The 22,489-nt window shown below is 36.4% G+C and overlaps 2 protein-coding genes across 10 annotated transcripts in view; both read right to left on the bottom strand.

Annotated features, from left to right (window-relative positions):
- LOC143231973 (uncharacterized) overlaps nucleotides 1-22,489 on the bottom strand; it is a 41,351-nt gene that overhangs the window by 4,256 nt on the left and 14,606 nt on the right. For 4 of the 9 annotated variants that reach the window (XM_076466902.1, XM_076466895.1, XM_076466893.1 and 1 more), the window contains 8 exons: nucleotides 22,072-22,227; nucleotides 19,614-19,694; nucleotides 16,837-16,919; nucleotides 16,137-16,305; nucleotides 15,791-15,867; nucleotides 13,833-13,970; nucleotides 8,851-9,001; nucleotides 2,741-2,900 (listed from right to left, as the gene is read on the bottom strand). In XM_076466902.1, the coding sequence (XP_076323017.1) occupies nucleotides 16,863-16,919; nucleotides 19,614-19,694; nucleotides 22,072-22,227 (294 nt within the window). In that variant the 3' untranslated portion in view covers nucleotides 2,741-2,900; nucleotides 8,851-9,001; nucleotides 13,833-13,970; ... (1 more) ...; nucleotides 16,137-16,305; nucleotides 16,837-16,862. Of the gene's footprint in view, nucleotides 1-2,740; nucleotides 2,901-8,850; nucleotides 9,002-11,341; nucleotides 11,482-13,832; nucleotides 13,971-15,790; nucleotides 15,868-16,136; nucleotides 16,306-16,836; nucleotides 16,920-19,613; nucleotides 19,695-22,071; nucleotides 22,228-22,489 lie in introns of those variants that run through there. The other 5 variants (XM_076466896.1, XM_076466899.1, XM_076466897.1 and 2 more) reach the window with 5 other exon arrangements.
- Nucleotides 2,669-13,895, bottom strand: LOC143231345 (tyrosine-protein phosphatase non-receptor type 20-like). The gene is made up of 3 exons (XM_076465887.1): nucleotides 13,841-13,895; nucleotides 8,851-9,001; nucleotides 2,669-2,900 (listed from the first exon to the last, which is right to left on the bottom strand). Exons 1-3 carry the CDS (start codon nucleotides 13,893-13,895, stop codon nucleotides 2,669-2,671), a joined length of 438 nt encoding a protein of 145 aa, XP_076322002.1.

The raw sequence follows: 22,489 nt of genomic DNA, 5'->3' as shown, positions 1-22,489 counted from the left end.
CTTAAACGCAAGTTTCAAGTAGATTAAAACATCCGTAATCGTAGAAACTTACGCTTGTTTAATGTTCTGAATAAAACATTTGAATCTAAAACTTAGACCTCAGTGATGAGGTATTATTATCTCTTGAAATACGCTTTACCTGATTTCTAACTTGTTATTATCAATGTATATGTGAATGTTTGTATAAAATATTTTTGTTCAAGTTGTGACAAAATATACGGTTGGTATAAATTAATCCGTATCTTGTCTACTAGAAATGCATTGAATAATTTAATATATATACATTTACATATGTTAACACGTCCCTCAGTAGCCAAGAAGGGTATTCACTCTATAGTTTGTTGAACATTAAAAGTTCAATCCGTAAATTATAATTTTTAAGCGGAATACAGCATCCTCGAGTCTCCATACCAGTCAGTATTAAGGTGTAACTGATGGAAGATAATTCAGTACATTTCAATATTCACAGATAATTAATTAAGCAACTGCATCCCTTTTATGCTTTTACTCTCACCTTTTTTTGTTTAACTTTCAGTTTAGATACGAAAGATTTAACCTGCGATTCAGTATGGAAGGTCGAAGCATTACGATAGTCAGCAGTGGGATGAGTAGGCAGGAACACTTTGAAAGTAGCTACAGGTATAATATTTAACTCGCCTTCCTGCATAGAATCTACCAAAGTGGTTCTAAATGGTTCCTGAAGACTTCTGTGTGTCATTTGGAGACTGTCATGCTTCTCGTGCTTGGACGTTAAGCTCAAGCGCTGACGGATTACACTATGTAACAAAATTTTTACTTTTTCTTGTTCCTGGGCGGAAACTGTTATTTCCTAATTGCTTATGCCTAAAGTAAATGGAAAATACCTATTTTTCTCTTCAACTTTTGCTTTTGTGATTTGGAGAAGGAAATTTACAAATTTACCCATTTTTCAGAACATTCCAGGTAGATTCAGTGCTGAGTAGCTGACAGAGAATTTTCTCAAACTTACAAGAATGTTTAAGAACTTTCTAGAATGTTGTAGAACTTACAAGAATTTTCAAGGACCTTTTAAATTTTTTTTGAACTTTCCATTGTAATATGTATACAGGAGCTTACCACTTACCACTTTATTTAAGTTCTAGCTGCCTCAGTGAACACACAGACCTATCTGATTTATCAGAGATGGCATCAAGAAGCTGCAGACATTCTCCAGACACATTCTGCTATGTATGTGGCCAATTTATTAAGACAAGAGCCAAAAGTGCTCTGTGACAGCATCTGCTAAAGGTGTGAATTCTACAAGGCATATTTTGGCATGCCTTTCGGGGATCAAAACAAAACCTAGGCACCTTATTTTACCTGCAAGTGCAAAAAATTCTAGAAGGTAAGACGGACAATTTTTTCGTCGCTTGAATAGTAAGACTTTATATTATACAAATTTTAGATATTTTAAAATTTAAATATCTTTCGGTACGCTTCAAAGAGGAATACAACAGATTCAAGACTGATAGAAGTCTTGAAGTATGATGAGTATGGCTGGGAGGTTAACGGAGACTTCAAAATGGTGGCATTCCTGAGGGGTCTCCAAGGAGGCTTTACCAAGTTTCCCTGTTATCTTTGCCTTTGGGACAGCAGGAACACTACAATAGGAAGCATTGGCCACAACAGACCAACTTCTCTGTGGAGAGGCACAATGTCAAGTGTGAGCCATTAGTGGACCTTTAGAAGGTTTTGTTCCCACCATTTCACATAAGATTGGGTCTTATGAAATAACTTGTCACAGCTCATGATAAGGAGTCTGCAGTCTTCAAGTACCTTCGAGACTTCTTCCCTAAGCTGGTGCCTTAGATGGACCACAAATAAAGAAGATCCTGGAGTGCACAGAATTCCCCAAGAAGCTCAGTAAGAAAGACAAAAAGCTTGAGGCAGCTTTGTCGCTGTAGTTTGGGGCTTCTTGGGCAATCACAAGGCCGAAAATTATGTGGAACTGGTTGAGGCTTTGGTGAAGAACTGCGGCAAAATGGGCTGCAGGGTGTCACTGGAAGTCCATATCCTTGACACTCATCTTGATAAATTCAAGGAGAACATGGGAGAATACTCAGAGAAGCAAGGCTAGCGCTCCCACCAAAATATACTGTACTTTGAACGCCGCTACCAAGGAGCGTATAACGAAAACATAATTGGAGACTATATTTGGGGGCTGATACGTGAAAGTGATTTACATTACAGTAGAAAATCTCAAAAAACTACTCACTTCTAAAAAATTTTATATGGCTTTAGTATAAATACATGTAAATCTTGATTCACGTGTTGTTTTATTCAGACCTTGTGTAAATGAAAATGTGCAAATTTGCCCGTTTTTACGTAGAAAACAGGTTAATTTCTAAATTTCATTATCTAGGCCACAAAACAAAGCTTGAAGGGAATAATGGCCATTTTCTGTACTTTTACAACATAAGCAATTAAGAAATAACATATACTATCCAGGAAAAAAACTTGTGTTACATAATGTCATGGTCAACTTACTACTAAAAATCAGTTTTCGCAGCCCCAAGAGTATGGGAAATTCTTTCTTTTTTATTTTTAAGCAATAAAAATTTCCAAAATATTTCGGTTTAAATTAAGAAAAACAAGACTGGATGGTTTTCTTTTCGACAAAAATGTCTTCCCCTGGCTCGTGAGAGGTCTGTTAAAACAACTCCATTTCGCTATGACCTTCAAACTGTTTACTCCATGTACCAGTTCTATACACTACACATACCTCATAAAGAAAAAAATATTGTTCTTTTGTTTGAACAGCGCCACCTCTATCTTGTCTAAGTCTGGATACGCAACGGAGGATGTCCACAGTTCGACATTCTTCGAACTCTCTCATACAGATATCTAAGGCTAACACAATCCCAGTTCTTCCCGTTCCGGAACTGTAATACAAAGAACACATTCTCTTATAATCTAAAGTTAAAGCGTTCGACAGATTTTTTTCCTTAATGTTTAATACAGACACCTTAAAATGGCAAAGTTCATGGTACATCGAATATTGGGAAAAGGAATAACCTTTCTTTAATACTTCCGTTTTAGAGGTTTAAAATAACATATCATCAAGTATTTATTCTGTGAAAATAGTCCTTCTCCTGGGACAATGGTAAGTCTTCGGATTTACACTGCTAAAATCAGGGGCTCGATTCCCTCGGTGGACACAGCAGATACCCAATGTGGCTTTGCTATAAGAAACACATACACACAGACACACACACACACTGTGAAAATAAAATATAAAAGCAATTTTCATTGACTCATTCAATGCTTTAAAATGTCGCTTTTTACTGGTGTCAAGTCACAGTTTTTTGGTATATTCCGTTTCGTTATTCAATGGTCTGGCATGGCCAGGTGGTTGGTGTGTTCGACTCGTAATCTCAGGGCGAATCTTCATCATACCAAACACGTTCGTATTTTCAGCATTGGGGGCGTTATAATATGACGGTCAATCCTACTATTTCTTGATAAAAGAATAACCTTTGATGGCTAAAGCAGGGACAGCTAGCACAAATATCCCTCGTGTAACTTTGCGCGAAATTTAAAACACATCGTTATTCAAATAGACAAAACAATACAGGGGCATTATTCATTGCTGACAAAAAAAAACACTTTCAATATTAAGTTATATTTTTAAGTAGCTCGAGTACCCGTCCCCTGGACAAAAGTTATGTAAATACATGGCTAATGAAAAGTTATCTTAGGACGTGAAACGTTGCTTCCCTTATGCGTAAATGTAAAAAGCGCCCATAAAAACTTCAAAACACAAAATATGAAACGACGAATTTGGATGTATCTCTTGCTTTCAGTTAGTACAGTGGTGTGCCTGCGGACTTATACCGCTAGAAATTGGGTTTCGATACCCGTGGTGAGCAGAATATAGCTTTGTGCTTAATAACAAACAAGCATGCATCTCCCCATGAATCCAATAAACCATCACACCAAATTTATTGAAGATTCATATACATGGGGCGAAGTAGTAGTGAAAACACACAAACGCTCTTAAAAATCGCAAAATGCAAAACTCAAAATTTGTTTCTACCACCGCACGAACCTTATGAACTTTCATACCAATTTTGGTAAAGATCCAGCTAAACACTCTGAAGTAGTTACATAGACATACAACAGACAGTACTATTATATTTGTATAGATTTAGTACATATAATGTCGTTACTGCTCAATTTGAAATACATTGCACACATTTCAATAATTCGGGCTCTAAAATATTGCAAAAGAGAACGCCTATTTGTTCATTTTTCTTTCTGTTTACAAAAATACACATAACGACCTTGGACTGACGTAACTGAGTTGAAATTATAGCATGAAGAACAAAACTGCTTTTATTTAAGTTCCTCAAATCTGGATTTGAAACAAAAACGTGACAGTAAACACAAATTTTTCAGTTCATTACACTGTAAGAAAATAAACAAAACTGATTATAAAGTGTTATTAACTAGGGTTAGCACTCACTTGCCACGTTCACGTACACACCAAAGAACTGTAGTCTGATTGGAGTTACTATACCAACATAAGTAATTACTTAAGAATACAAGACTGAAAACACTCTTCCATTGATCAAACAAAATACATATCACGATCATACTAATGTTACACTATTGCCCCCTGGTGGCTCAGCGATGAGTCTGGGGCTCATAACTTCAAGAATCGAATTTCGACAGAGAGCACATTCTGTAGCTTTGCACCCAAGGGCAAAAAAAAAAAGATACGCTAATCTTACATATATTTAAGTTTGACTTGTTTTGGATTTCGCGCAAAGCTACACGAGGGCTGTCTGTGCTAGCCGTCCCTAATTTAGCAGTATATGACTGGAGGGAAGGTAGCTAGTCATCACCACCCACCGCCAATTCTTGGGCTACTCTTTTAGCACTACTAACGCCCCCACTGCTGAAATGGTGAGCACGTTTGGTGTGACGGGGATTCGAACCCGCGACCCTCGGCTTACGAATCGAGCGCCCTAACCACCTGGCCATGCCTATATATATAAGACAGGTTTCTGTAAGATATAATGTACATTTAAGTACACTGCATTTGTAAACTAACGCAATGATTTACATACTAAGGTTATTACAGTTTAAATTATTCTGAATGAAATATGTTACTTTCTCTGTTTATGACCCACAATCGCGAAAACCGACCAACTTTCAGTAAAAAAAAATCTCAAAGTCGAAAAATAGATTGAAGCACCAAACTTCTTAACCGTAATCCAATAATACAATCTAAAAAAATTCTTCTGATTAAAAAAATACACTCATAAGTGAAATCTGTAAAATGTCTTTCCAGCAGGGGCGTAGCCAAGGGGAGCGGGGGTGAGCCCCCCATGGACCCAAACTCTTTAGACAAGTTCAGTTGCCACCTATGAAGTTTCATAAAGATCCGTGATTGCATGCCAGATAATTTCACACATAACAAATGGTCAAATGCAAATTTCTGACTGAACACTTTTAATACAGCAAGTTTTGTCGAAACTAGAGAAATATAATCGAATATTCATGAAAGGATCAAACGCCTGTTCATTCTTGCCAGGACATCTACAACACAGTTTGATTCAACTTTAATATCACGGTGAATGTATAATGAGGCCAGGCCATTCAATCGATTTTCAATGGTGGTATCTCTCGAATACGTTTTGAGTCTTCTGAGAGTTGAAAACGAACGCTCCACTGAGCTCGTTGACACAGGCAGCGTGGCAAATACTTTCAACAGTCTAGAAATGACTGTGAACATTTCTACATTTCTCATTGCATATGCATCTATGACATTTTTTGGTCTGTTGTTCGCAAATGATTTGTACCAAACCCTAAGTTTACCTACTGCAGCTAGTGAAGTGCTGTCAATGTCAGCCTTGTATATATTGACCAACTCTTTAATTTGGTCACATTGTTGTGCTGTAGGTTCTGACCGTTCTGTGATAGATCCTGATGGTAGTAGACACGTGAAATTTGTAAGGAGAGTTTTGTGACTAGACAGACGGTCACATATATGCAAAAGAAAGTGATCAACAAATGGTACAAATACAACAATACGAAAGTAGTCCTCAAGGCTAGAGGTTTGTGGGTTAGCACGGTACATCTGTCTTTTAGCCTGCCTTGGCATTATGATGTCAATTTGAAGCTCACTACATAGAGTTTGAGCCTCGCAGAAAATGTTGTTAAATTCATTCACAGTATTATTTCTGAGTGAACGGATTAAATCTTCCACTATTTCTGCGTGATGCATCGCAGCACCTAAATCAATGTTCTGTTGCTGCAGTAAGTTGCACAGAGGTAAACTAAAGGAAAACAATTTAGCAATGGTAAGTAGAGTGATGATGAATTCTTGTTGTATTATAGAACACAACAATTGATTGGCTTGCGTGGCAGAATCTTTGTCTTGCCAATCTGATATGGTCTCAAGGGCATCTGCAACTGCATGAATTAATTCTGGAAAGACAATGACTGAGTCATGCCTCTCAACCCACCGAATGGGGCAGAAATCTTTCAAACTTTTTTTATCGATTCAGGTGCTTTATTATTCACCGAAAGAGCCAAAACGTGCTTTCGGTTGGGTCTAATGAGAAAGTTTTCAATGCTAGAAATTACTCTTATGCAACTTTGCACAGAAATTTCTATACAAGCATCAGAAATTGCCAAGTTTAGAGAATGGGCACTGCAGTGTACATAGGGTGCAAGTGGGAATTTATCAGTTATGTGTCTCTGGACACCATTGAATTTCCCACTCATAGAGGCAGCACCGTCGTACCCTTGTCCTCGCAGATAAGTCATGTCAATTCCATATTTTGTCATATTGGTTATGATAACATCAGCCAAGTTTCTCCCTGTCACATCATAATGAGGTATAGATTGCAACAGAGTTGTCATTGGCATGCAAATATCTGACACACAGCGAAAACTGTTCAATGCCTGAAATATCTGTTGTTTCATCAGCTAATATTGAGAAACACTTTGCAGCATTAACCCTGTTGACCAAAGCATCAAGAACATGAGTATTACAGGCATTGATGATTTCATTTTGAATTTGAGGACTCAAATATGTAGTATTCCTCTTTATACTCTTAAGGCTTGCTGAAAGCTTGACATCACCCTTTGCCATGTAGCGCAAAACTGCCCGGAAAGTCCCATCATTATTGATGGACTATTCATCAGTTTCACCAACAAACATTGGACCAGCATCATATTTTCCCCTCAAAGCTAAATCCTCCCAATAATACTATCAATACAGTATCAATAATAGACATTAAATATTGCCGGTTCTGTTAAACATCTTGCTTGTAAATTGCATCAAGCTACAAGTGCACAGATGAACTTGTGTTTACGACCTGTAGAAAATTGTTAGCTTTTTCTTTGCTGTCTTGGTGGCACTGTTTCAATTCATGTGCCTTGAAGTCTTCAACTGCTTTCTTCCAGTTTGTGTATGGAAATTTCACTAATTGTCCCAATTTCTGGCTTCCAGCACTAGCACCATCAGGAGCAAAAAGACAGCAGTACTTGCAGAAAGCACCCTTGCATATTGACTGCAGAGTAGCCATCTCCACTGTGAAAGCCAACGATGCTGAAAACTCAACTTTCTTGGACCACACTGGGGAAAAACATAATTACTCCCTGGCTTCCAGGCATTCTCAAAGAGGCATTTTTTTGTTTTGTTTCAGCGTTTATCTAAAAGAGACAGAAAGACATAGTTCTAATTAATCAGTGATGTCGAGAAAACCCACTAGTAGAGAAATATATGCTTTTTCAGGCTTGACATAGTGAATGATTGTTTATCGCAACTTCTGTTTGTCAATGTCACATTTACAGTACCATGGTGCTGCCAGCCTGTCACGGTGCCACCCACTGTTTATTTGTGAAGTTGATTCTTGAAATCCAGGGACTCTGAACATACACTGTCCATGGTATTTGAATACAGATTGTAGACACTATACATATATTTTGCACTCTCCTGAGTGACTCTATATTTTATATGTTGATGACAGGACTGTAAGCCCACTTTGTTGGGCCTGATAACTTTAAGTTATATATTATATATATAAGCCTATATAATTATTTATGATTAAAAACATAAGACAAACACCTCAGTGTGCCATTCTGAAATTTACTCAAAAGGTGGTCTCAGAATACATAATTCAGGCTTTTCTTTTATGTTTTTATTTAAAAATTTTCCGGGGGCATGCCCCCAGACCCTCCTAGCATGGCGTCCCTCCCCTCAATGGCTATTTCTGGCCACGCCCCTGCTTTCCAGGAGCCTATTCATAGAAAGAAAGAAAGACTGGTTCGCCTATGGTGTTTCTAAATGCTGCTTACTTTTGGATTCATGCTCGAAAAGAGCAAATCAAATTAATTGGAAGTAAAGAAATGATGTTGGAAGTGAAGAAAGAATAGTAACAAGAAGGGCAACTGACCTGAGAGGTCAAAATCTAATTATATTATAAGAAAGCAAGAAGAATATGGAAACGATGAAACCTTCAAAACCACTTCTGCTGTATACAGCTGTATAGTTATTCAAACTTCGTGTATTTCAAATCTGAAAAATAAAATTATGAATAATAGATTTATGAAGTTTATTTCTACCAATCAGCGCTTTCTGGAACATAATATTTCAAAATTTGGCGTGACGCTAAGAGAAATTGGGCTTTCGTGAACAGGGGGTCTTAACTTACTAAAAGCGCTTCTTTTCTTTAATTGTGTGTTTATGTTTTTCTTATATCAAAGCCGCATTGAGCTATCTGCCGTGTCTACCAACAGGAATCGAACCCTGATTTTAGCATTGTAAATCCGCAGATTTACAGCTGTCCCAGAGGGGTATTTTCTCTTTAAACTTACCTACAATGAACGACAACAGGGCCAGTGTTATTATTCACATAGCGCCGAGCTTCCAATAGATACTGCAGCATTACGTTTACGTCTTCTGGAACTCCATGAGCTGCCCACGTTCTGCCCACCAGAGATGAGTTATTTCTCGAAACAAGTTTCTCTAAGACAGACAATTAAACCAGTACTTATATAAGTTATTTACAATGATATATCGTATAAAAACTGAAATTATACGCACCCTTGACAGAAGTTTAGTCAGGCAGTAGTCTAATAGAAAACAAGTAATATTACAGTTAAAAGAACTAGAGTGCTTAAATTTTCTTTTATTACAGAAACAACATAATATTTATCGCGTTTGAAAGGATAAATCATTCTGAAACCTTCCTTTAACAGTGTAGAGAAAACACTAAGCAACTCTTTACTTCCCCTATTTGTCTCTGTGTCCTCTTCAGATTAAAGACTCATATTACTAAAGATTTAGAGTAAATAGTTCATTTTGTTGTTTAGTCCATCTTCAACTGATTTTTCTTAACGAATTTTTTTTTTGCTAATTGCTCTGTATTTTGGCTACAATTATCTCTTTGTCATTAACTTCTATTGTCGTTAGTAAACAAGCTTAGCATGGCCTGGTGGTTCGAACATAATCGTTGGTAAACAGGCTTAGCATGGCCTGGTGGTTCGAACATAATCGTTAGTAAACAGGCTTAGCATGGCCTGGTGGTTAAAGAATAATCGTTCGTAAACAGGCTTAGCATGGCCTGGTAATTAAAGCATAATCGTTAATAAACAGACTTAACATGGCCTGGTGGTCAGAGCGCTCGACTCGCAATGTGAGGCTCGAGAATTCGAATACTGTCTTCAAAAGTCCTCACCTTTTGAGCCGTGACAATCAATCTTACTTTTCTTTGGTAAAAGGTAGCCCAAGAATCGGCGGTGATGGTGGTGTTGACTGGCTGCCTTCTCTTTAATCCATCAATTCCAAATCAGAAACGGCTAGCACATGTAGTCCTTGAGAAGCATTGCGCGAAATTCAGAACAATCCTCACAAACAAATATACCAAATCGACTTCGACTGAAAATATCGTTATCAAAAGGTAATTGTTTGTTTTTGAATTTCGCGCAAAGCTACACGAGAGCTATCTGCGTTCGCTATCCCACATTTAGCAGTGTAAGACTAGAGGGAAGGCAGCTAGTCATCACCACCTACTGCCAACTCTTGGGCTACTCTTTTACCAACGAATAGTGAGATTGACCGTCTGTATAACGCCCCACGGCTAAAGAGCGACCATGTTTGGTGCGACCGGGATTCGAACCCGCGACTCTCAGATTACGAGTCGAACGACTTAACCCACCTGGCCATGCCGGGCAAGAGGAAGTAATTCCACACATCTCATTATTTATATATTTTGCTTGTTTTATACGTATTATGTTCAGAGGTTATTAATGATTTTTTTCGGAGTAGAACGACAATCGTTAACAAACAAAATCTCTGATGAATGTCTAATAGAAAGCTATGAATTAGCACAGAATAATGATTCACATTTTAACGGCTCGGTATGGTTACGTGGTTAAGGTGCTCGACTCGTAATCTGAAGGTTGCGGGTTCGAATTCCCGTCACACCAAACATGCTTGCCTTTTCAGCCGTGCAGGCGTTATAATGTGACGGTCAATCTCACTATTCGTTGATAAAAGAGTAGTCCAAGAGTTGGCAGTGGATGGTGATGACTAGCTGCCTACCCTCTAGTCTTACACTGCTAAATTAGGGACGGCTAGCGCAGATAGTCCTCGTGTAGCTTTGCGCGAAATTAAAAAACAAACAAACAAATTTTAACTAAATGTTTTAGATATTAATGATCGACTTTAACCCTCCTAATAATAAAAAAACATATTACAAGATACCCCACACTTGTTTTTAACGACATGTATTGGTATTTTCAATTTTAAAAACGTATTTTTACAATACGTGGGCTGAATAGCCAGGTCATAAACTCCTAGAGTTCAGGTATGGCCATTCCTAAATTTACATTACTAACCAAGTAAAGGATAAATAGTCAGCAGAAACTGCCGCCACAAGAAATTTGTTCAGCACTGACTGTCACTCGCTTTCTGAATGTGCGGAATGTATTCTCTGACGTTGTGACCTAGGCAACACTTAATTCGCTCCCAGTTAATAATTGTTTGTGTGTTTAACGTTGCGCAAAGCTACTCGAGGGCTATCTGCGCTAGCCGTCCCTAATTTTGCAGTGCAAAACCAGATGGAAGGCAGATAGTCATCACCATCCACCACCAACTCTTGGTCGACTCTTTTACGAAAGAATAGTGGAATTGACCGTAACAGTATAACGCACCCACGGCTGAAAGGACGAGCATGTTTGGTGTGACGGAGATTCGAACCCGCGACCCTCTGATTACGAGTCGTGTGCCTTAACCACCTGGCCAAGCCAGGCCCGCTCCGAGTTAATAGAGTATATATATTTAACAATTAGTTATAAACATAAATTTATCTGTAGATTATACAACCGAAATATCGAGATAGTGTAGTGTTCTTCAACTTGTCTTTTGTGCAAGGATACCTGGAAATCACCAAACACGCGATGGCATTTGACAGTGTTTTCTGAGAAATATGGCGCACACTGTGGCTGTTGGGAAATGAGAAGTTTGTTACCATTGTTTATATTTTAGCTTTCGAGAAGCTAATAGCTTTCCTCTACTGGACACGTAGTTTTTTAGTTTCTTACTTTAATCGAGTTTAAGACATCAATTATCCTGAAGAGATACACAAATAGCGCTATATATATATACACTCTAACACTTGAAGAAGTGCTTTTGTCGTGCTTAATTTGTTAGTTACAGAACTGGAGATATTTATCTCATAATCTACTATAAAATACATGGTGTTTTAGCAAAGATAGATTCTAATACGGGTGTATATAATATTAACGTATAGTTTATCATATATTAAATGTGTACGTATACGTATGCATCACAGTCTATATTTAATCTCACATCGTACGGTTATTCTTTAACCATAAAACTACACTATGAGCTGTTTGCACTCTGTCCACCAGGTGGAATCAAAGTACGGATTTTAGCGTTCTAACTCCATAAACGTATCGCTGATCCAACGAGGACGTCTTAAGTGAACGTATGAGTCCGTAGGTTAATTTATTCCTATATGTAAGGAATTCATAATTATATAAACATTAAACGACTTCAAAATAGAAGAATAACCGTATTGAAAAAATACACAAATATACGATCATTCTGTGCCGAGTAAAACATATATCAAAACACCATAAATATAATATACACTCTCCCACTACATGTAGCCGTTCTTTCGATTTGCCCGAGGTTATTGATGAGGGGGTGAAACTTCCTGAAACCGGTATAACTCGGTGATGAATTGCAGATTTTGCTTCGCATTTAGCACTTGTTTTGTTATTATGCGCAAAGCCACACAAAGGGATATCTGTGCTTTGCCCATTACGGGTATCAAAACCCGAATCTAGCAGTATAAGTCCGCATACATACCACTGTACCACTGGGGTGCTCCGCGTTTAGTGTTATTTGTTTGTTTTGAATTTTGCGCAAAACTACACGAGGGCTATCTGCGCTAGCCGTCCCTAATTTAGCAGTGTAAGACTAAAGAGAAGGCAGCTAATCATCACCACCCACCGCCAACTCTTTTACCAACGAATAGTGGGATTGACCGTAACATTATAACACTCCCACGGCTGAAAAGGCATGCATGTTTGGTGTGACATATTACAAGTCGAATGGCTTAACCACCTGGCTATACCGTGCCCAAATTTAGTGTATGCTGAATATTTCACAGGATTACATTACTTGGTAACACCAAATAATAAACACCAATGGTAACACCATTAATAAAATTTTTATAATGCAGAATCACTGTGTGAGCAAAAGACATTTCAAAACACCACACATATAAATACGTTTGTGTGTGTGTTTTTCTTATAACATTTTAAGTAAATTGTGTAACTTATAGCTTGCTATAGCGTCAGGCATTCTTTAACCTGACACTTTGTTGTTTTTTTTCATAATTATAGTCCTTTAGTTTTAAACTTATTAGGGGCTCTATAACTCATTGGATTTCGTTACACATTTTATAAGTTATTCATCCACTAAAATTACTCGTGGACCTAAACTTGCTAGTTACAAGTCACCTAATACGAAAATCAAAACATAGAAAAAATTGACAAATATATCATCGATACTACAGCTAATTCTGCCAATAACTGCTGGGAGACTAACATGGTCAGGTATTTAGGGCGTTCAACTTGCAATCTGAAGGTTGCCAGTTCGAATCCCTGTCACACCGAACATGCTCATTCTTTCAGCTGTGGGGGAGTTATAATGTGATGATTCGTTGATAAAATAGTAATCCAAGAATTAGTGGTTGGTGATGTTGACTAGCTACCTTTCCTCTAGTCTTTCACTGCTAAATTATGAACGGTTGGTCAAGGTAGCCCTCGTTTAGCTTTGTGTGAAATTCAAAACAAACCAGACCAATAGCTACTGGGAGTTCGTGCATATTTTTACATAAAAAAGTAGTGACTTCACGCAATATTTTGAATGATTCTTTTCGTTAAGTATTATAAAATTGTTCATCTCGTAAGATGATAAAGTTATGAACTCCAATGGTAGTGAATAGTGTAGGAAAGAAGTCATAATTTGAATATTAGAAATAATTTGGAAACACTTATGGACTCCAGTGGTAGTGAAAAGTGTAGGAAAGTGTATAGTGTATCGAATCTACTTTTTAATTGCAGGTAATAAATGCTATTAAACTTGCAAGACTTGGGGAGATATATTACTTCTCTATTTTGCACTTGGTATACAAAATGTTTACATAACTTTTTAGATTGCAATAGGCTGCATGATTTCTTAATAATAGCCTAGATTTACTTACATTATGTATTCTTTTTTAACATTTGTATTTCAGTTAGCTACAAAAGAAGTAACTTACTATGTCACCTTCATCCCACTGGGTCAGCATCAAAATTACTTTACACTGTTGTTCCCAAATCATTCTCCAGAAATCCGCCACAGTTTCAGGCAAAGGAGCTTGACATGCAATATAGAAGTCCGGTTTTCCTCCATAACCCTATAAATTAAACGCGTGTTTAATTAATATATCTCCATAAAGATCTGAGCAAACTAATGTAATTCACATCTTATTAAACTAGACAAGTTGATATTATTCTTTATGAGATCTAAATATATTTAAATTAATGTTCTTAAAGAACTTTCAATATACAATAATTCTCATTTAATTGTTTGTTTTTCTTTGTGAATTTCGAGTAAAGCTACTCGAGGGCTATCTGTGCTAGCCGTCCCTAATTTAGCAATGTAAGACTAGAGGGAAGGCAGCTAGTCATCACAATCCACTGCCAACTCTTGGGCTACTCTTTTACTAACGAATAGTGGGATTGACCATCACATTATAACGCCCCCCGCGGCTAAAAGGGCGAGCACATTTGGTGCGACGGGGATTCGAACCCGCGACACTCAGATTACGAGTCGAGTGCCCTAACTACCTGTCCATACCGGGTCTCCTCATTTATTCATCTACAAAATAAACAAAAAATAATTTGATGTAAACTTTAGAATTTGATGGTCAAAACAGTAGAACAGACAAAAGCATTAGCACTTCATACGAAACCACAAGACCAACATCAGAAACTGTTTAGTTTTCAGAAATTAAAGGTGGCTTCTCAGAAACGAATGATAGTTCTGGCTACGACACAATATTCAGGTTTCAGGTCTGTTATGTGATATTTTACAATCTACTGATTTTCTTCACGAATGTCCCCTGTAGAACAACGGTAAGTTTGCGGACTTACAACGTTAAAATCAGTGGTTCTGACTTTTAAACATATATAACATTCACGGTATTAATGTAGTTGAAGAGAAATGGGAGCTACTGTCGTTCACTTTTCAGAATTGACAAATTAAGAATTTGTTTTTCTAATTTAACATGAGAAGAATTAATGCTCAGTCACAATTAGAATTTCGGCAGTTAATTAGTAAAAAACTGCGGTCATTCTGCGACTCAACAATTAGTAGCACACACTCATTGTTTGTTTTTGAATTTCGCACAAAGCTACTCGAGGGCTATCTGCGCTAGCCGTCCCTAATTTAGCAGTGTAAGACTAGAGGGAAAGCAGCTAGTCATCACGACCCACCGCCAACTCTCGGGCTATTTTTTACCAACGAATAGTGGGATTGACCGAACATTATAACACTCCCACGGCTGAAAGGGCGAGCATGTTTGGCGCGATAGAGATGCAAACCCGCGACCCTCAGATTACGAGTCGCACGCCTTAACACGCTTGGCCATGCCGGGCCAGCACATACTCCTACATATGGAGTGATATAACGAGATTTTGGTTCTCCTGAAATTTAGACAAGTTTATTTACTTTTAAAATATATGAATCCCTACATGTTTGAATTTAATTTTATTGGATGAAAATAAAGGGACTACATACTCACCTAGACTTATAAAATTAGATTTGGTTTGAAGCCACCCGAGAGCTACCTGTGTTAGCCGCCCCTAATTTAGCAGTGATAGTTAATTTATTTGCAATTAAAAACAAAGTTACACAATAGCATATCTGTAATCTGCCTACCACCACTGATATTAAAAGTCGTTTTCTAGCGGTGTAAGTCCGCAGACATACCGCTGTACCACTGAACAGGGGTCTAGAGTGAAAGGCAGTTAGTCATCACCGTCAACCGCCAACTTTTGGACTACCCTTTTACCAACGAATAGTGGGCTTGACCATCATATTATAACGTTCCCACGGCTGAACGGGCGAGCATGTTTGGTGAGGCAGGGAATCGAACCTACGACCCTCAGATTGTGGGTCAAGAGCTATAAAATTAAGATTCATGTGTTTGGAACTTAGTTCACCATGACTTACCCTTACGAAATTGGCATTGATGGAATTGGAGTTTGCTTCTCCACGGATGTAACTCAGGGGAATACGGGTCTTTGGATCTGGAAGAAAAAAAATCAGAAGACTGTAACAAGTCAAACTTGAGCCAATAAAAGTTTGAAATATTATTGGGATTGAATTCATTGACTGATATCGAGTTTATAAGCTTTAATGATATTATAATATTTGTAATTTATCTTCATAATGATCTAATTAATTGTTTGTTTTTGTATTGTTTTTTTTAATTTCGCGCAAAGCTTCACGAGGGCAATCTGCACTAGTTATCCCTAATTTAGCAGTGTAAGACTAGAAGGAAGTCATCACCACTCACCGCCAATTCTTGGGCTACTCTTTCAGCAACGAATAGTGGGATTGATCGTCACATTATAACGCCCCCACGGCTGAAAGGACGAGCATGATTGGTGCGATGGGGATTCAAACCCGTGACCATTAGATTACGAGTCGAACGCCTTAACTCACCTGGCCATGTTGAGCCTGATCTAATTAATATGAATATATTTTGATTTTTTTCGGTAATACTTTCATCTTCACTAACCTTGTTTTGTTTATCCATTAATTGAATCTATTATCATTATTAAAACTAATTAAAATATGTATAGAGCTTCATATAACCATGTATCAATTCAAATGTTAACAAAAAAGTTAAAAGATTTGGAAAACTCTTCTAACAATTTTAACTAATAACAAAAGTCTTGTTTAACTACGGTTAGTTAATGTTAAGCTACATATTAGATTATCTATGTTGTACCCACCACTGGTATCGAAATCCTAATTTTAGCACTATAAGCCTTCAGACTTACAGCTGAGCTACAAGGAGGCAACGGAAATCTCAGAAATATAATGTTCTGTTACCCGCGTGCCCCCCAGTGGCACAGTGGAATGTCTGCGGACCCATACCACTAGAAACCGAGTTTCCATACTCGTCGTGGGCAGAACATAGATAGCCCATTGTGTAGTTTTGTAATTTATTCCAAACAAACTACTAGCCGCATTAATAATAATAAACTTACTTGGAATTACGTTCGCATAACGGTTTTTAATTTCTGCCCCAAGTGGGGATTTGATCCCTTCGAGACATGTTCATAGGAATACTCTGTAACAAATAACATTCAGTTTTGTTCGTGTTTATTAACACTGTTCGGCTAACTAGCAAGTATATTATATAGTATACACACACACACACGCGCACAAAATTATTATTAATATGTCTATTTATAAGATATTATTTAAAGAGTAAACAATCTATTGTTATTGGTGTCCACGAAATATTCCTAACACAAATAATAATTTATCTTACCAAAGTTCTTGGAATATTTTTAATTAATACAGCTCACATTTTTATAATGTTCTTAACACAAATAATAATTCATCATCATGAGTGTTCACGAGGAAACAGGTTTTACAGGTCATCATTATGCGTATCTATGGTAATTGCCTGGAAATCGATAGCAATCCATCATCAGGCACGTTCGTTCAAGAACTGTATCAATCGATAATAATGCGTCATTTTTGATACCGACAAGAGTTTTATGTAAATAGGATAACAATGGATGATTATAGATGCTCGTAAAAACATTCTGTAATATTAAAATGTTGGCAGGGTCACTGAAACATTCAAAAAGAGGTAACAGTTCGCGATCTTGTAAGTTCAAAAATAAGTTGTTTTTTTATAAAAACAAACAGTAGTTAATCATACTGCATAATACGTTAAATACTATCGTCGCGCATACTCGTTAAAACATTCCGTAAAAATAGACAAATCTTCATCGAGTACGTTTTTATATTGTGTATAACAGAAAATAAAATGTTATTCTTCAGGCAACCAAACAGCTACAAAATACGACTTTGTCTTATCTCGCTGGCTCGGCATGGGTGTGTTAAGGTGTGATATTTAGTTAACGTAATAAATATTTTGTTTTAAGCATATTTCAAACAGCAGAGTTAAAAATGCTGGGATTAAGTTTCTCCAATAGCAAGAAAGTCAAACAAAATAATTTTATATCTATTCCAAGATATTTCTCTCGCTCTAATATTGACTAACATAATTACCTGTTAACTCTACATGGTGTCATTATTGTATCATATACAAGATCGTATTATATTGCTTGTTTATTTCAGGATTTCGCGAAAAGCTGGAACAATGGTTATCTACGTATAGCCGTCGCTACAATTTTGAAATAATAGATCAGATGACAGGCAATAACACTATGTAACACAAATTTTGATTCTTAATAGTACGTGTTATTTCCTAACTGCTTATGTTGCAAAAGTACAAAAAATGGCCATTATTCTCTTCAAACTTTGCTTTTGTGACATGGATAATTTAATTTAGAAATTAACCAATTTTCTATGTAAAAATGGGCAAATTTGCACATTTTCATTTTCATAAGGTCTGAATGAAACAACATATGAATCAAGATTTACATGTATTTATACTAAAGTTATACAAAAATGAACAAAAATATTTAGAAGTGAGTAGTTTTTCGAGACTTGCGACTGCAATGTAAATCACTTTGACGTATCAGCCCCCAAATATAGTCTCACATCATGTTTTCGTTGTACGCTCCCAGGTCACAAAAGCAAAGTTTGAAGAGAGAAACAAGTCTTTTCCATTTACTTTAGGCATAAGCAATTGGGAAATAACACTTTCTGCCCAGGAACAAGAAAAAGTAAAAATTTTGTTACATAGTATAATCAAAGCCATCCATCACCACTATTGGATTACTCTTGTCTGAACGAAAAGTGGAATTTTATATTGAATCCCTGACCTCAAAGTGTGGAGTGTGTTTTTTACGGCAACGGGTCACGAATATTTGTACCCACAGTCCTCACATGCTGATAATTGAGCCACATTCGACCCGTCTCTTACTACACAAAATATAATCTGGTTTCTTTATATATATATATATAAACGTAAAGTAAAGCATAGTCAAGAAAAGTGACGACCCGGCATGGCCAGGTGGTTAAGACACTCGACTCGTAATCTGACGGTTACAGGTTTGAATCCCCTTCACACCAAACATGCTCGCCCTTTCGGCTGTGGGGGCGTTATAATGTACGGTCAATCCCACTATTCGTTGGTAAAATAGTAGCCCAAGAGTTTGGCGGTGGGTCGTGATGTCTACTTGCCTTCCCTCTAGTCTTACACTGCTAAATTAGGAACGGCTAGCGCAGGTAGCCCGCGAAATTCAAAAACAAACAAACAATCACTTCTTTTCCAGCAAAAAAAAAAAGACAAAGAAAAGAGACGGAGGCTGAGAAAAATGAATTTCATAATATTACAAAAGTTTCGTGAAATTTTACGTGAAAACTTGATCACAAAAATGTGCACAGCGAAGAACTAAATATGGCTGTAAAATGAATATATTAATATGTATTAAAATACAAAAAAAATGAAGTAGAATTGGGCTTTAAAACCTGAACAGCATCTCATGCAAATGCAAGCTAACTAGATAGGTCATGCAGAAACCCTTATGGTTAAAGTGTAGCCATTCCTAAGCTTAAAGTATTGGACAATGGAAAGGTAAACTAAAGCATTTGTCGTCAAAAGAAGTTTGTTCAACGCTTTGAACTGAATAATGACTCTTTTATAACTCGTACAACTGAAAGTGTAAAGTGTGCCCAGTGGTATCAATTTCCAACTCCGAATCTTTCAGTAAACTTGTACATATCATATGCTCTTATGTTAAAAGTGATAAAACCATATTTCTGAAAACGTCTCTAGATTTGCTTTAGTCTCATTGACAGTTGAAATGAAAAGCTCTAGTGTTCACTTCAGTGTCTTTACCTTAAACTCGTCTTCCATTGCTTCATAGTTACAGCTGAAACTTGTGAGAACAGTGGAATCTACTGAGTGTGATAGCATATCCTGTAAAAAAAAACAAAAAACGTTGATCAGACGTGCAGAGAAATATATAAAATATTATTAATTTTTAAAAAGCAACAAAAGGAAAACAGATATATACAGAACCGCGCCATTGGAAAGGAGGGTGGAAGGTACCTGTACCCATCTGAAATATCATTGGACTTTCCCATCCACGCTAATGCTACCCTTCAATCCAGTAGTTCCAGATTTTTTTTTTTTTTTGCTGTGACCCAGTTTGTTATCACGGTACTAGCTTGGCGATTCATGTCTTCATATGTACTTCTTTGGCACAGCCACTATAGGACTACAAAACAAAGTTTAGACAGTTATTGAAGATCCTAAGCAACGCACTCAAAATGGCTTAGTGACCCAAGTGTTAAGAATTACTGTTTTAATCTGGTTTTCCTCGTCTGTCTTAAATAACAATGTTACTACTTGTAAATACCACAAACATTAACTTTAAGGGAGAATTAAACGAAGACAGTCTGAAGCTTCCCAACTGTTTGCAAAAATAATTATTATTTCCAAGCATACACAAGGCTTAATTGAAAGTTACTTGGAAACTTCTTCGTTGGTCCCATTATGTGTGCCATTATTCACTCCATAAAAATAAATAAATAAAAGTTAAAACTGGTACTAAATGCTCGTGTGTGTTAAACTATTTTCCTTGATATGTTTCTGTACAAAGAAGACAAAAAATTGAAGAATAGAAAACGGCGTGGAAGAGATTTCTACACACTTCTGCCAAAAAAGTATTCGTGTGATTTACTAAACTCCCTCAATTCATCCTGCGGTTTATTTTGAAGTGTATAACTTCATAACAATTCCATAAAAACTACAAATAGAATATTTGTTTTACCTCACGGGTAAAAATGATCCTGAGGTTTATTTCTTTTTAAAGAAGTGATTATTTGATCCAAAGATTGTTGAATAATTCCTCCGACATGAGCTTATGTTTTTCTTGTAATTCATAATACTGGAATTCATTGTCGTAGAAAGCAACGTGGAATATGATGTACGTGCAAAGCATAATATTTCTAGAGGGGTCTAGGGACATATTTCCTGAAATATTTTGAAAATTTAATATTTTAAGATTAAATTTTTAACCATTTGAACTACAAGTACTGAATACACACAGTGTAATGTATTAAATTAAAAGAAGCAAATTTTAACGTATAATTTGTAGCTATACATGCCACGGAAAGGTGGTCAAGTCAAGGCCTAACTGGACTTATCGCTTACAAAAATAATAATGATTTAATGAAGTTACTGATTTGGAACATGTGGCTAAAGAGAAGAGTTTTAATCCGGGCATTACCAACAGAGCACTAACAATAGTAAAACAAACAAATATTCAAAATTATTTAACAACAAATCCCCTTTTTTTGTAATAGGTAAGCTGTTTTCTAATGCGCTGATTATGTCCTTTTGATACACACCTATAAGTAAAACCACGCCCCTCTTAATTTACCTATCGCAAGGTTAGGAAAGAAAGTTCTTCAGATACGAAACCTTTTGTTAAACAGTCTTAGGAAAAATTGTTTCATAAGGTGCTTTCGTGAAAATGACCCCATACATCACATTTTAATAAATAAATTAAACCTATTAAATGAAAAATAAATAAATAAAAGTGAAGTACACGCATAGTTTAGAAAATATGTATCGGCGAAATAACTGATAAGTTCAATTATCGTTTTAAAAAGGACATAAATGTGCAGTTAAAAAGAAAGCAAACTGATCGATCCTGGACATACCTCTGGAATTAATTTTGAAGTTATTTGGTAAGACATTGAACTAATTTGCACTCTTGACAACATTGAAGAATTAATCTCAATATTCAGATATAAACAGTATACATTTGAATTTCGACGATTAAGATCTATTTAAAATAGACGTTGTTTTTTTTTACGTATTTCGTGGTTGCTTGTTATCGTTATATCCCTGTATTTACATGCACCAAGTGTATACCAGTACATTTTGTATAAATCTGCCAACTGGGTTAACACCTTATAATGACCCAAGTTTAGAGGGCTGAAACGTGTTTTGTAGTTTAAAATGGGATTTCTAAATCCTTGCATACCTTTTTCCTTTTAAACAGCAAGATGTGATTGCATTTCAAAAACAACTCATCAGTTGCACTTAGTTTTTGCAATACATTGCACTCTGATTAAACTTAAGGCGTAAGTCAAAGTATTGAAGTATTATTAAGCATCAATGTTTCTGAAGTTTTATGAATAATTAATTTTCATCGTCATGTTTGTCTCTTTTAAATGCAAGTTCAAATTAAATAGAGACAACATTTTCTGTTAAGTGTTTCAAATGATATCAATGATGAATCTTAAAAAAATTACTGGATTTCTCACCGAGGAAAAAAACTTACCGGTTCATCGAAAGCTTGATTGAGAAATGACCTCGCTGAAAATTGGAATTCTTTTTGCTGATTGTTAGTAATGGTATGAAAACAATCTAAACTGTTATCTTCTTGATGGCGTTGTTCACACTTACTGGTTTGTTTATGTCGATGTCTTATGATGGCCTAGAGTTGAGAATGAAGAAAGAAGTGTGAGAAAAAGGTATTAGTCTGTAGTAGTGGTATTTCAATTATTATTTTTACTATACCTAAATAATATTAATGTATAACAAAATTTAATAAAACACGTAACGAAATACATGTCCTTACGCGAGCCATAAAGCTTTTCAAATATGAGTGATTTTACGAAATGTCTTTCACAACTTTCTTTATTACTTGCAAATATCGATAATACTTATTAACTGTGATGTCACATGTTAAACTACTG

Source organism: Tachypleus tridentatus, chromosome 11 (assembly GCF_004210375.1).
Source record: "Tachypleus tridentatus isolate NWPU-2018 chromosome 11, ASM421037v1, whole genome shotgun sequence".
Lineage (NCBI taxonomy): Eukaryota > Metazoa > Arthropoda > Merostomata > Xiphosura > Limulidae > Tachypleus > Tachypleus tridentatus.
This window is presented reverse-complemented; position numbering and strand designations above follow the sequence as displayed.